This window comes from Hibiscus syriacus, unplaced genomic scaffold (genome assembly GCF_006381635.1).
Source record: "Hibiscus syriacus cultivar Baekdansim isolate YM2019G1 unplaced genomic scaffold, ASM638163v2 tig00110761_pilon, whole genome shotgun sequence".
Lineage (NCBI taxonomy): Eukaryota > Viridiplantae > Streptophyta > Magnoliopsida > Malvales > Malvaceae > Hibiscus > Hibiscus syriacus.
In genome coordinates, this window is record NW_024062849.1 from 160,463 (window position 1) to 175,584 (window position 15,122).

At 35.6% G+C, this 15,122-nt stretch overlaps 2 protein-coding genes across 3 annotated transcripts; both read right to left on the minus strand.

The window, feature by feature from the left end:
- Positions 1-289: 289 nt before the first annotated feature.
- LOC120139525 lies at positions 290-8,201 on the minus strand. Of its 2 annotated transcripts, XM_039154711.1 has the most exons (10): positions 8,072-8,199; positions 5,498-7,150; positions 3,511-3,628; positions 3,350-3,435; positions 2,836-3,068; positions 1,775-1,861; positions 1,489-1,588; positions 1,198-1,399; positions 1,054-1,106; positions 290-730 (listed from the first exon to the last, which is right to left on the minus strand). In XM_039154711.1, exons 1-10 carry the CDS (start codon positions 8,108-8,110, stop codon positions 569-571), a joined length of 2,733 nt encoding a protein of 910 aa, XP_039010642.1. In that variant the 5' UTR covers positions 8,111-8,199; the 3' UTR covers positions 290-568. The 2 variants fall into 2 exon arrangements, with proteins under 2 accessions (XP_039010642.1, XP_039010643.1); XM_039154712.1 differs by lacking the exons at positions 290-730; positions 1,054-1,106; positions 1,198-1,399; positions 1,489-1,588 and adding an exon at positions 1,616-1,687 and having other exon boundaries at positions 8,072-8,201.
- Positions 8,202-10,108: 1,907 nt separating this feature from the next.
- On the minus strand, positions 10,109-14,841 carry LOC120139530 (probable methyltransferase PMT26). Its single transcript, XM_039154713.1, has 9 exons — positions 14,257-14,841; positions 12,875-13,725; positions 12,635-12,784; positions 11,944-12,214; positions 11,708-11,818; positions 11,441-11,618; positions 10,950-11,216; positions 10,632-10,826; positions 10,109-10,536 (listed from the first exon to the last, which is right to left on the minus strand). The coding sequence occupies exons 1-9, from the start codon at positions 14,774-14,776 to the stop codon at positions 10,308-10,310; spliced, it is 2,772 nt and encodes a 923-aa protein (XP_039010644.1). The 5' UTR covers positions 14,777-14,841; the 3' UTR covers positions 10,109-10,307.
- Between the last annotated feature and the right edge of the window lie 281 nt (positions 14,842-15,122).

A 15,122-nucleotide genomic window follows, 5' to 3' on the forward strand; every position in this document is an offset into this window, starting at 1 on the left:
CAAGGTTCCTTTGTGTGTACTTGCCTGTGCTTCGTGCATTTCTAGGGATGTATCTTATGTATATTATTGTTTTGTTCAATAAAATCCTAAGGCACTCTTTTCCTCCTTCCGCTGATTAAGGAGTTTATTTTCAAGCTCCTCTAATCAATGAGGTTTTTAACGAGGCCTGAAATTAAAAAAATAAAATAACACGCAGACAGAAGCTATTACAGCAGCTAGAAAGGTGTCAAGATGTAATTCATATTAAGAAAAGGAAAAAATGATAAATGAAGACACAGATCAATATTCCTACCATTAAAAGCACTCTCATTCAAAAATGTTCTAATCTGAGTTCTTTTAGACACTTGGTGAGAGCTCCACCTTAGCAAGTCAGGAGGAGTTTTGTGTGAGAATTGTAAGTTAGTCTCAAACAAAAAGGGTGACTAATATCCACTGGTTAGATTTGCTATTTACTGCCACAGTTAATGATGGCAATCAACAAACCAACTCAACTGCATTCCCCTAAAAGCCGTATAGACAGATGATCACCTATGAGTTTTTAGTTACTTCAATCATCAGTACCTCAATCTCAGCTAGCCAGTATTCGTCTACGCTTGCACAATTTCTTGGAAAGTTGCATTAGTCCACCGCAGTTGTTGACCAAATTTTTTTTCCCTATAACTTCTTTCAGCCTGCACCCGTAACACAAGCCATTGAATGTGTCCTTGCTATCAGACCCTTGCATGTGCTTCTACAACATTAAACCAGAGTAAAATGAAAACTTTTGGATAAAAAAAATTGCATTGCTGAATCCAGAAAGCTAGAAAACCAATGTTAAAATACTAAAATTACAAGCAGATAGATACAAGTACAACTGATTTACAAACCATTAACCTTTGTAATTGGAACCAAATGATTAGTGTACGCAAGCGCGCACACAAACATATGTAACACAGCTAACATTAGCTTAGTAAGATCCAGAAGAAAGTGCTCACATAGCATGGTTGACAATCTCAGAACCATGATAAAAATATTAAAATATCAATGATGAAGAAGGGGCAAATAAATGATGACCTTAAAGATATTTGACGCATTTCCTCCAAAATCAGAAGATTTTCCAGCAAAATCTACAAGAAAGAAAATTACAATCGAGTAATAAATATTGAAGGATACACCGATACGGTTCTTTCTGAGTAATAAGGAAAGCATCATTGGTACCTCTCATCCCCTTATTAATGGTAGGGTCACTAAGGAGTTTCTGTAACATTGTCGTCCCCTGGAAGGCCAAAAAAGGATAGCCCAAGAATTGCAGCCTTTCTGAAAATGGCATTTCCAAGAAACCAAAGGACTTTTCCCATGTTTCTCTAAGCTGAGGTATTGCAGGCAAGACTAACCTCTCAATGCCCATTTTAACAAGCAGCTGCAAATGAAAATATGTGTCCAATTATTAAAAAAAATGAAAGCTTTTTACATGAAATCGAGAGACAAGAGCACAACTGAAGAAACTACCTTCTCCAACTCCTGAAAAAGAATTCGACACATGCCCTGCCGACGATATTGGAAAGGTGTAGCGACTAAAGGCATCTCAGCAACCTTTAGCCCATGTATCCTGAAATATAGAAGAAATGAAGCTTATGATAACCAATTTCAACAACCTCAAAAAAAAAAAAAAACTAAAGGCATCTATGCAACCCTTAGTCCATGTATCCTGAAAACCAAATATAAACGAAAATGAAATTTTTGGAAACCAATTTCCACAACCTTCGGAAAAAGGAAATAAGAAGAGAGCAGGTACCTCACTGTGGCTATTGACAAAATTTCATGACCATTATGGAGAACCATGGCATAAAATCCACGAAAATCCACTCGCTTAAGTTTGGACCTTCACCGGGGAATATGAAAGAAAGAGGATAAATATCAGTGACTAGAAGTTAATTCTAGATCCAGCTCTTACAAATGAAGTAATAAGATTACCTTTCTGCCTAGTTCAAACAGATTTTAACCAAAGGAGGAAAAGAAGCAAATTTTGCTATCCACAGTTTCAGGTATCTAATAATGAACAGAAAGCAACTCAAAGGAGAACTATCTCTTAAAGCAGTTGTATTAACCTAACTCTAGAACCATCAATCTTAATGAGAAGAATTATAACTGAACAGAACACCATATAACAAAACTCTTTTGTTTGAAAAAGGAACCAAGGCCAAGAGAATAACGTCGTGGACAGGTCAACAATGAATGGTAACCAAGGTCTTCAAACCAGCAGATTGACCAGCTGGGAAACATCAACGTAAAATCAGAAAATAACAGAACAGTCATAATCAACTACTCATTATCCCACAAAAGTCCAAACATTAAGTCCAGGAAAAATCCCCATGGAAGCTCATATCAGATTTAAACCATGTTTCTTGGGGTAAAAATTGGATAACTAAAATTTCCAGTCCATTAATGTGAACGTCAAACAGGCCTAGCTCAGGTGATTGACAACCAGAGGTTGAGGCAGAGATCCACTTCAGAGCATAGTGCCCATTTCTTGTGACAATCAATGAACTCGGGCATGCATATCTTGTAGAAAATATTGGTAAATCTAAAATTTGACCTGCAAATAGTAAGGCAACATGCAGCAAACCATGGTGATATACAGAAAAACCAATCATGAAAATGGTATGATAATAACACAAGATTCCCAATGCTCCTCTTCGAAAAGAAGAGGGGAGCCACTGGCTGAGTAAGAGAATGATATAAACTCTCATGTCATTCACCAATGACCTTACATTTTTTTCAAATAAAGAGAAAGGACTTTCAAGTATAAATTTATTTAATCATCTGTAAACTAAATAATTAAAGAAAAAAAATTACCCTGAATTGAAAACAACATCTCTGACCAAATCTCTCTTGGTATGGGGATCCTCAACAGGTTCAAAACACTCGTGGATAACCCCTAGTACATTGGATAGCTCAATCCATGTGTGAGTTCTTGACATATCAGGAAATTTATACACATCTTTCAATGATCTCATCAGCGTCCAGCTTATGCCATCTACCGTAGTGGGATTTGAAATTCCCAAAAGTTGATGAAGTTGAGCACACAACTGAAAAGAGTATATATGTTATCATATAACATAAACATGTTGTAATGTCGAAAAATCTTAATCCAATGTTCTTAAAAAGTAGAGAAACAAACTCAGCAAGGTTAAGACCCTTCAATTCTGGAATACAGAAAGCCAAAATTTTCAAACTCAACTGAATAAACCACATACAGCATGAAAATGAGATAGAGACGGGTATTGGACTCAGGAGGAGGATAAAATTACTCCTAAAAGCTATTAAATCACAACCTTACATGAGCTTAGACACAATAAGGGAATTATACCTTATAACAGGCCTCACTACAAAAACTCCCAGATGGATAGTCTGTAGGAGACATACGCTGAGTTTCACTTAGGCAAGCAACATGATCTACAAAGAAAAAAAAGAAGATTTTATCAAATACTTGGAGATAGAAATCACAAAATTCCCATGAACCAAACTCACATTGGCGATTGCATTGGAGACAAGCTTTTGTAAAATGTTCACCGTCATCCTTGTAATGTCTCAAGCCACATACTCCACAACAGCAAGATGGGCAAAACCACTTTTCACTAGGTACATCCTGAAACAATAGAAACAAATGTCAATTAAAATAAACCATGAACCCTATTTAAATAAGAAAATCAGAAAGTATAGTAAGGGATATAGAAATTCACATTATCAGCCACAAATCCCTTCATGAGATGATGTATCATGTATACACTTTAACTCTAGAAAAATGAACAAATTAAGAAGCCAAACATGAAGAGAACTTATCGGTCATTCATCCTTACTGCTTCAGGAGCCAAGAATCTCTAGAATGGGGGTGGGGGAGGGGGAAGCCTAGTGTGGAGCATCGAATATATGCAACATCACACTGAACCCTATAGCATGTTCTTTGCTAAAAAGGTTGTCTTTTGAGGATATTTTCTTTTAGTTATTTTGGACTGCCATGACTCTTAACTGTTGTTTTGTAAACTGAAAATTTAAATGCTGAAAAACTAACTACAAAATTTATAAGCACTGCATTTGTATCAAGATTGTTTAGTATATCACTAAAAACTGAGCATTGAATATAATTATATTGTTGGAAAGCTATAAAATCTCAAATTTTGAAAATTATTCATTTCACAATTTTAGTCATTACATAATATTTTTTATATTGTTCTGGATTTAAAAAAGCAGGCATTTAAATATCCCGTCTTCTATAACAACTGTCAATGCTTTATCAAACGCATTCCACACCAAGTGATGAGTAGCTCTCACCTACTTGTCACATTCCACAACTTTTTGTTGAAAATTTTCTATCAAGTAAAATTTGATCTTAGTTATCAAAAATATTTTTAAAAATATATATATAGATGCTGAAAAAAAATCCATGCATAAAAAACTGTCAATGCTTTATCAAACGCATCCTTAATTAGCTAGGAGTTCATCTTATCAGGGTTTTATGCTATACAAAGCATTATTATTGATGTAATCAAAGTAGTTTAGGTTTTACTCATGACTATATTCAAGAAGCAACTAATCTTTCCATTCCTTGAGCAACGCCTGCCCTTTTACACTGCCCTCTACCAGCCCCTCTCCCCTTTGGTTCTCTTTCATTCAAGAACCAAAATAAATAAATAAATAGATAACGAGTAGGGAAAATCCTAAATGCCCATAAAACATGACAAAAATGACAATTTTACCTTTAAAATTTTTTAAATGTCAACTGAATTCCAAGGTCTTCACTTTTTCTTATATTGCAAGATACTGTATTTTATAACATTTGCTACACTTAGCATGCATAATTGCAACATTAAGCAATTATCTTGAGTTCTATAAAAAGCTAAGCAGCCATTAGATAACCTCAGTGCATCATAAGGTGATTGAATTAGATTATTAATTTCATTAGGTTAAACTAAGTTTGTCATGCGCAAACCGTCAGTCATTATCTTAATCTTACTAGAGAACCAAAACTAACTTATTCTAACAGCTTCTGTATGCATTAAACAATCCTTAAGAACAAAGGTTAATTAGTTAGTAAGATATCCTACTGCCTCACACCAGAAAAATAAAAACACAAATGTCAACGTGTAACCCCCAAGATTATTTTTACCACTTCTATTAGTTTGTTTTTGGACTTATTTTCCTAGCATGCAATTGGGTTTCTATCCGAAAGCTTTTTTTTCTTCTACCACCCTAATGATATACCTGACCACAAAACTCCACATAACTGCAATAAATCTTTTCAGACCTAAAAGATTCATATTACATCAAAAAACCAAAAAATTAGTATTAATTTAAGTGTATTAAGAAGTGAATTCAAGCATCCATAAGAAAAAATAAAAAATGTATGTACTATTCACTACTAGAAACTGTAAAAAAAAACTTTATAAGCAATAAGGCTGACCATAGAATCACAAGCCATGAAATTAAACAAATTCATGATACATGAATGAGAACAAACCTTGAGGCTAATGCAACTTAAATGATATGAGCATGGGCAGTGACCACAACTTATAAGATCTTCTCCGTAGTGACAGACACTACATATAGTATCACACAGTCGGGAAACACAACGTTGTCGCTTCCTCTTGCTCCTCTGAGAACCAGACACCATGTCGTTAAGACTAGCCTTTTTTCTGCAATTATCAACAGCAGGACTCAAAAAATGATGAGCATCAACTAAATCATCCTCTATGTTTATGACATCTACGCCTTTCTCCTCCTTAGTGTTGGCTTCAACTTTTGAATCAGCTTGCGGGGATGTCTTTGGAAACCTTCTCATCACTGAATTACTTCTATAAACAAGGAAAGGAGCCTTGTTATTCCCCTTCATCACCTTTGATGGATTTTTAACCTTTGAAATGAGTCGCAGGTGACTTTTTGAAACCCTTCTTCTCATTAATGAATGTCTTCTCTTCTTAGGAATAACAGAGAAGAATGCTGGTTGGCTCCCCTGCATTTTGCTAGAGTCAGGAAAACTGACAGCAAGATTACCATCAATCTGCCCATGCTTAGCGAAATTCCCGGAGCCCGATTGATTGTCTTGAACTTCAGAGACAGAAAATGAAATGGTTTTACTTCCTCTCGAGCTGTCAACAGATAGTCTATTACCCTCATTTTCACCAAGTATAGGAGACTTTTGCTTGTCTATTTCACAATCTAGTTTACCAGATTCCATTCTTTGCTTTTCCCCACATGATTTATCTGCCTGAAAACATTTACTAGTAGATGCATTCATAATAGATAGCTCCTCGTGTTTCGATTTTGACATTACAGATTGCTTCCTTCTATTATGCTTACCAAGAGAATCTCTTCCCTCTCCCTTTTGACATGATCTAACATCCTTGAAATCAATGCAACTTTCTGCTTGTGCAGAAGTGTCAGATAAATGGGAATTTGCCTTCCCAGGATCCTCATATTTTTTACTTTTCTTCCGCACCATCCATGCCAAGATTTTGCGATTAGCAAGATTTCGCCGGCTTGACCCAACTGCAATCTCTTGAACAACTTCCATGAAGTACTTCTTCCAAACAGTCCGGACACCACAAGTCCACTCAGATATCATCTTTGCAAACCCATAATTTAAACGTAAGGAGGACCAAACTTTCCTTACAGAGCAAGCCAAGGGAACATCACCTTCAAGCTCCTTTGCTAACTCCACCAATATCCATATACCTCGGTCTCTCCAAATGCCTAGAAACTCATCCCATTCATGAGCTGCACGCAATTGACTCACACTGAATTTGCACTCATCATCCTCATCAGGAAAATACACAGACCGCTCTGATGCATTCTCATCATTATCCAAAATAACCCCTTCCCACCATGCATCTTCAAAAAATGCATCAACACAAACTCCAAAACCCAGGTTTTGATTAGAACGAGGTTGAGATGAGGGAGGAAGAGGTCGTATATGCCCTCGATAGGTTGATGAAACATGGCGACGGCTATGAAGACCTTCAATTGCTTCCGTCACAGGGATGGACTCAATGAGGTTTGAATCACGTGTTTCACATAAGAGTTCATTATATTCAATAGATCGGAATAAATGTGAAACGCCAACTACCACCCCAGGGTGCCATGATCCCCGCAGCCCTTCCTCAAACTGGCGGACCTGAAAACAGTCCACAATGAAACTTGTATCAGTACAGCAGGAAATCAAATAAATGCAACATTGTGACAAAAAGAATGTAACAATTATTTCAATATGTTAACATTTACAGATAGTCTGTTGTTTAACATAGGGGGAAGACTGCTTACATCAGGACTTTCTCCATGTCCTGCTTATATTGGGAGCTTGGGTACAGGACAGCCTTCTCTTTCAAAAGAAAAGTTCCGTAAGAAAAGAATTCAGCTTGAAAAGTGTGAAGAACTTGCATGACCCAGCTAACAAGAAGTTCAATTTAAATTTGAGTTTTGGAAATCACTTGCATTCAAAGTAAGTAAATACTTTCGTCAAGTCATTAACCAACTGATTTTATAATTTTTATTTATAGAGAGAAATATTATTCATGTTTACGAATCAGTATCATACCCAAAAGGAAATAAATGCCATTAAAATATTTTTCTAACAAGAGAAATACAAATAATTTTGGAATTACTAATTTTCCAGATAAAATACGCTCCGGCATGATTACTTAGAAAATGCGGGAAAACCAATTTCAAATTTGAAACCTTAATTGCTTTAAAAATCAAATGAAAGCAATGAAAGAAGATACTTTGGATATTCGATCAAGGGATTAGCTTAAAGACATGTAATTTTTCAATATTCCGCTAAGAAAACATTTTTTTCTAAAAGAGACAACAGTTAGGTCTCCTGTTTGGCTGACGGGAAAATGCAGGATGAATAGAAAGAAATTGCCAACTCATTGGTGGATCACAAATTTTAGAAATAAAATAAAATAAAACTAATCTCAACTTTGAACCAAATTTCTCACGATTTTGTTCACTAAACCAAACAGAATAATAAGAAGAAAACAACAGCAGCAATAACAACAACAAAAATTAAAGAAAAACTAAAAAGAAGTAACACTACCTCGACTCTCTCATTGAGAAGAAGCTTGCGATTGTTCATGAATTCAAATCTTTTTCTTTCGCTCTTTTCTTTTTGGAGAGAGACAAGCTAAACTGGATCTTCCTTTAATGGAAAGAAAATATGGATTTTATTTTTTAGTATATTTTACCGGTAGTTAGGGCGGTAGAAAGGAAATATTCTGATGCTACCAATTGTATATTTTAATCTTCCGAGTCAGTAGATCTGACTAAAGATAGTTGTTTTTAAATGCGTTTGATGGGCCCGTTCAATCAAGACCGTGTATTCCAACCTAATATTCAGTTGACGGTCCATAAGCTTTGCCGCAAAATATGGTAATTGTATGGCCTTCAGTCTATTTTCTACGACGGTCCTTTTTTTTAAATAATAACAAAAATTAAATGGGAATGTAATAAACTCTTCTATATTTAAAAAAGCGTACATTATTATTTATTTATTTCGGCAAATTTAACCGAATAATGTTGGCGCCAAAAAATTTAGGGTATTAGGATTGTATGAAAATTAATTTTGGACCTACGGTTAATATTGTACTATTTACGCAATTCGTTATTTTTTTGACGAATTTTATTTAAATTATTTTTAAATTATAATTCATTTTATTGATATAACATGTACAATTATAGGAATTACACCTTTAACATGTCCTCTTTAACGTCTGTCCGATTAGAATTTGTTATGTTCATTTGACTAATATTATGAGATATAATTATTTTTTTAATTATAATTTATTTTTTTGGTATAACATGAAGAATTATGGGAATTACACCTTTAACATGTTCTCCCCTTTAGCGTCAGTCCCGTTTAGAATTAGTATTTGTTTTTTATGTTTAAATATATTTAATATTATAATATTATTTTACAGACTTAATATGACATCAAGAAAAAAATGTTCCATCTAGATGATGATTATATTTCATCTTATTCGATTGAACCCGTAGTACTATTTTGTTTGTAATTTTTATGTTTAAACATTTTTATTTGGTTTAATTTAAATAACATTATGTTAATTTGTATAATTTAAAAATATTTTATTAATTTTAAGTGTAGGAATGTGAATGACCTTTCCACTATTGAGGGATGAAAAGTAGGGAGTCAAACTTGATCATTTTATATTTATAACAATCAAGTTTATGTAATGCCACATTTATGTGTGGTTATATATTGATTCATGCTGTAATTTCAATGTTCTTCTAATGTTGGAGACTCAAAATTCTTATGTTCAATATTTTTATGAAAAAATAATGATAACTCTCGAAGATGTGATTATACAACTTGGTGTCACGATGGTAATAGGACACAAACAACTACGACTTAGAATAAATTTGTGGAGCGTAACTTAGGGAAGATATGTTAAAAAAAATAGATTGTGGATCATAATGAATTGTGAAGATATCTTATATGCAGCCCGAACTTATATTTTTCAATTGATCGGAGGATATTGATGTCGTACACTGTACACTAATATAGTTCTCCAGTACCTTCCTTTCTTGGAGATTTTTATGAATATTAGTCATTATAATTGGGGATCTGTAATTTTAGTCTTCTTATATTGAGAATTTTGCAATGTAACATTGCTGAAAAGCGGGAACAAAACAGATATTGGTGGTTGTCTTATCCTTTTACAGTCGTAGGATTGATATTGAACTCTCTGATTTACACTAATTTCTCGATTTCTAATTAAAATTTTTTGTTGCAAGGTCATATTTCGATTTACTTTCTTGAAATAATTTTTGTTATAATTAATTTGATAAATATATATGTTACTATGGGAGAAAAAATCTAGTTACACTTAAAAATAAAAGTGAATAGTTACTGTTTAACAACTCAATAAATCAAGTTACAGTTAAAAATAAAATGTGAAAAAATAGGAATTATTTAGTAAAATTTATAACTCGAAATAAAATTTAATTATTAAATTATTTACAAGATGGAAAAATAAAACAAATTAATTAATTAAATACTTGTAAAAAAATTCATGGAAATGCAATCATATTCCATGAAGAATTAATAGTACGACACTGGCTGAAAACTTAAATGAAAAGCTTATAGGTTAAATGAAATGCGATCCAAATCTAAAGGCCTACTTAACGTCATACAAGCTGTAAGAGCTAACGTAGAGAACTAACCACCATGATTTTTCAGCTAGTTACTGAAACAAAAAACAGTACCTGGCAGTGTATAAACGTGGCAATCGTCACCAGATGAACGAAAAGCATGCCTAAGCAATGGCATACGTGATCGTCTCCACCTCTTTCGGTCGCCACATGGATTTCTGGACACACAACAATCCCTGCTTGTCCTTGGAGAAAGTTGTGAGGACTTTCCACTGCATAGATCTTAACATGCTCTCAAGCTCATTAATGGTCTCAACATCGTCCCGGACAATAAATATCCCTTCCGGCCTTAGTATTCGATCAACCTCAGCAACCATGGACAATATATTGCACCTAAAAGCCCGTAAACCATCGCAAAGTTAGGCCGAAGCAAGACAAGGATTAGCATGTTATGGCAAATGTCACTTTAGGACAACTTTTATTCGTACCTCTTTTTAACCTTGCAGAATAGATGGTCAGCGTGGAGAAGATCATATGACCTCGGATAAGTGCTAAACGATTCACACCAATTATGATACATGCCAAATAGACCTCTCTCGTATATTATAGGAAGGGTATCTGGAGAGCGAATTGGGACAACATTCATGACCCACAAATCCAAATCTTTGAGTGCCGCAGCAAATCTATGACCATGTCATAGTCAGAATCAAGGAAAAGAAGACGAAAAAACAATAAAATAAACCGGAAATGTAACCTGCCAAACCATTATATCGTTCCTACTTCATAGGATTTTTTTGTCTTCTTACCCTCCATAAACAGCTTTCATGTCCATGACATTTCTAATAGATAACCAGTTTATTCCCATCTTCCTGTACGACTGGACCACTCGTTTCCAGTGTTCAGAGTCAGACGCAAAATCCTCAGGTGCTGCTTTGCCGTAAACTCCAACATGGGAACTCAACAACCAATAAGGTGATTTTTCCAACCTTGCTGGCCATGGCTCAGGCCACTTAGACCCACGTTCCGATGCATCTACAGGCACTTTGTGCATGCATGTTTTCAGTGACACATTCCTATATTTAAGAATCAATTTCAACAGGCCGTTTGGGTAGATATATTGCAAGAGATGCATATCTATACTATTAATATTCCTACTCCTTAAGGAACAAAAAAAAAAATCAGAACTTAAAAAAAATTGGAACTTTTAGTGGATCTTTCTATGTCATCTGAACAAGAGGTGTTAGATTGTTTTTAGCCAGAGTTTTACTTTTATAGCAAAGTTCAAACGAAATATTACCAGGCTGCATTTGGATCATCAGAGTCGGGACAGAGTGGAGGCTCTTGTTTTGGCCTTCTATTATAGCAATCGTTAGAAGAAGGCTTCTTAAATATTGCTACCGCTACCCTATTTATTGGATCCTTCCTAGTTTTGTTTACAAGCTTCCAGCACATAGCTTCTGTTAGTTCAACCATTGCTGAAGAAAATACACACAAATAGCAGCAGGTTTCAGACACAATATACTTCTCACAAAATACTCATAGATATTATAACTGGATCATGTACCTTTCCAGATTTCAACATCTTCACGAACTTTCTGATAAACAGGAGTTGTGGACCACACAAAGAAACCACCAGGTCGCAGCAAACGGTTGAGCTCCAAGAGGAGTTTGCCACCTGCATATTGTTAAGACTGATGAGTATTCAAGCATAGAAAATTCATAAAAGGCAGTTCTAGCAACTGATTCCTATAGTCCGATACGATTCATAATTTTAAAAAATAGCAAATGTGGTTTTTATACCTTCTATGTGCCATGGCACTCTACATCTTGCACAATGAACAATATCAAATACTCTGCCAGGGTAGGGAAGTTTCTTAGTACCCATCACAGCAGACACAGCAGGAATTCCCCTTTCAAGTGCAAATTGCACTTGAGCTTCATGTTCATCTTTAGGTGCAAGTGACATAGCAAGCACATTTCTGTCAAAAAGAAAACCTCCAAAGCTGGCAACTCCACATCCAACATCTAATATCACACGAGAGCGTTTTCCCCAGGCGATTTCGGGCGCAGACTGCAGAATAATAATCAAACATCGAGCACAAGTTGAAAGAACAAATTGCAGGAGAGGAAAAGACAGACCCTGAATTAAAGTCATACCGCTTGTTTCCCTCATTGTTTAAATGCCATAGATTCATTTTAAATGACATAGATGGTAAACACGCATTTTTTTTAAATCATATCAAATATTTGAAAATAGATTCATGCAATCGAAAGACTAGAGCTGTAAATGAGCCAAACCTACAAAAATGGTGCTTTCCATGATCATTCATGAAAATTAAATGAACGTGTTTATGAACATAAAATGAAGATGTCCGCAAACAACTCAAAACTTGTTCAACAAGTAGAGAACACACGAAGGGAGTGAGACAGTAATGAACGATATGATAAAATAAAGAAGTTTGAAGACAATAGATTCATTTTGGGCACTCACCTCTTCTATGAAGTCAATATAGAGAAGAGCACCATGCTTAAACTGGGTTCCACCACCGGGAAATGTGAGGTACTCCCCAGTTACTTTAACCCAGTTCTGATGACCCTTAATTTCTGCCAACTGAGTATGGGGAATGTTACAATACCAGATCTGCAACAGCAGGAACATGTTTGCTATTTCATCACGTCAAGCACAAAATTAAAGCAAAAAAGTGAACCAGAATATGTGAAGTAAAAGTACCTTCTCTCTGCTTTTGGGCCACGTAATTGAGCGTTTATATCCTTGAGGAAGAGGAACAAGGCAGGTAGGTGGTTCTTCTGGGCAATGCCTCTCTCGATGCTCATAATGTTTGTTGGTACGGAGATGCCTGATTGCTTCCCAATTGTCAAGACATGGGATATAATCAGGCCCAGCAGTAGAATTGCAAAGCTTCCAACTGTATTCCTTGGATGCTAACCGAGTCTTCTTTTCATTTGTTGATACTGCCACCTGAGTAGAGAATGATCCATTCTGAATATTGGTTTCACTCAAAAGTTCAGACTGAGCAACAGAGGAGGAAACTTCATTTAAGCTCTGGTTTTCCACTTGAGGATTATCTTTTGCCTCATCAGAGCTTTGATCCAACTTTTTATCATTTTTATCAACCTTACCCTCTATCTGACCATCCACCTTAGTTCCATTGGTTCCAGAGGAATTTTCAACTGGTTTCTTTTCGGTGCCAACAGAATCAGATTCGTTGCTGTTCTTTTCATTGACAGCTTTCTTGTTGCTCTCTTTTGAATCAGACTTTTTGTCATCAGGATTCGCTTCAGAATCTCCTAGTCCACCCAAATTCTTACCACTATTGTTGTTTGTCAGTCCACCTTCAGAATACTTTTTGTTAGACTCGTTTTTGCCATTTTGTTCAATCTTTCCCTCTATCTGACCATCCCCCTTACCTCCAGTAGTTTCAGATGATTTTTTATCTGGTTTCTTTTCACCACTACCAGAATCAGACGTCTTATCATTCTCATTGGAGACAGCTTTCTTGTTGCTCTCTCCCGGATCAGATTTTTTGTCAACAGAATTCTCTTCAGAACCCCCTAATGCACTCAATTTTTCACTATTGTCGTTTATCTGTCCACCTTCAGTATCCAACTGCTTCTCATCCTTCTTAGACTCGTCCAATTTACTCTCTTCAGTGATCTTGTTTTCTTGTGTATTTAAGTTGCCAGTGCCATCATCTTTAGCTAGACTCACATTTGAGTCCCCTTTCCTGTCTTCCTTGGATAAATTCTCGCCACTGTTGTTTGTCTGTCCACCTTCAGAATCCAATTGCTTCTTATCTTTCTTGGACTCATCCGACTTACTCCCTTCAGTGTTCCCCTTGTTTTCTTGTGTGTTTGAGTTGTCAGTGCCACCATCTTTAGTCACACTCACGTTCGAATCCCCTATCCTTGCATCCTTGAGTAAATTCTCATCACCATTGTTGTTTGTCTGTCCACCTTCAGAATCCAATTGCTTCTTATCTTTCTTGGACTCATCCGACTTACTCTCTTCAGTGTTTCCCTTGTTTTCTTGTGTGAAGTTGCCAGTGCCACCATCTTTAGCCCTATTCACATTTGAGTCCCCTATCCTCTCGGCTAAATTCTCACCATCACTGTTGTTTGTCTGTCCAGCTTCAGAATCCAATTGCTTCTTATCCTTCTTGGACTCAACCAACTGACTGTCTTCAGTATTCCCCCTGTTTTCTTGCGTACTTAAGTTGCCAGTGCCCTTGCCATCATCTTTAGCCCGACTCACATTTGAATCCCCTTTCCTGGCATCCTCAGGTAAATCCCCGGGGTTATCTTCGAATTGAACGTTGTTGCTCTTGTCATTGCTATTATCGATTACCGGTGTAACCTGATCATCGAGTTGGTTTTTCTTTTCGTTGCTCCTGTCATTGCTATTATCAATTACCGGTGTAACCTGATCATCGAGTTGGTTTTTCTTTTCGTGAGCCACATCATACTCGTTCTGATCGGGGATAACCGAGGACGAAGTCATCATCCAAATTCCAACTAAACATAATCCCACGAAAACCACAATGGTGACAGTGGAACCATAACTAGAAGACGATGACCTCCTATTATCTACTCTACCATATCTTCCTAATGCCATGATCACTATTCCCTTCTTTTACTAATCAAATCATCAAAATTTCACACCTGAAATTGAAAAGAAAAAAGAAACTAAATCCGAACTACACTTAAATACGTATAAGCTAATGCATATCAAATGAGATCCAAAATTGCTTTTAAAAATTCTAAAAAATAGTTGAATAAAATGCTTTATTATTCTTTTATTACTACTATTCATATGCACGTGTTTACAGTTGCATTCATCCAATTATTAATGGAGCAATAATAATAAATCAGCCGCATTAAGTTGTATTCTTCATTTGATCCTTCAAATTTTATCTTCTATCATTTCTTATATCAATAAACCATATATTTCTTCCTATATT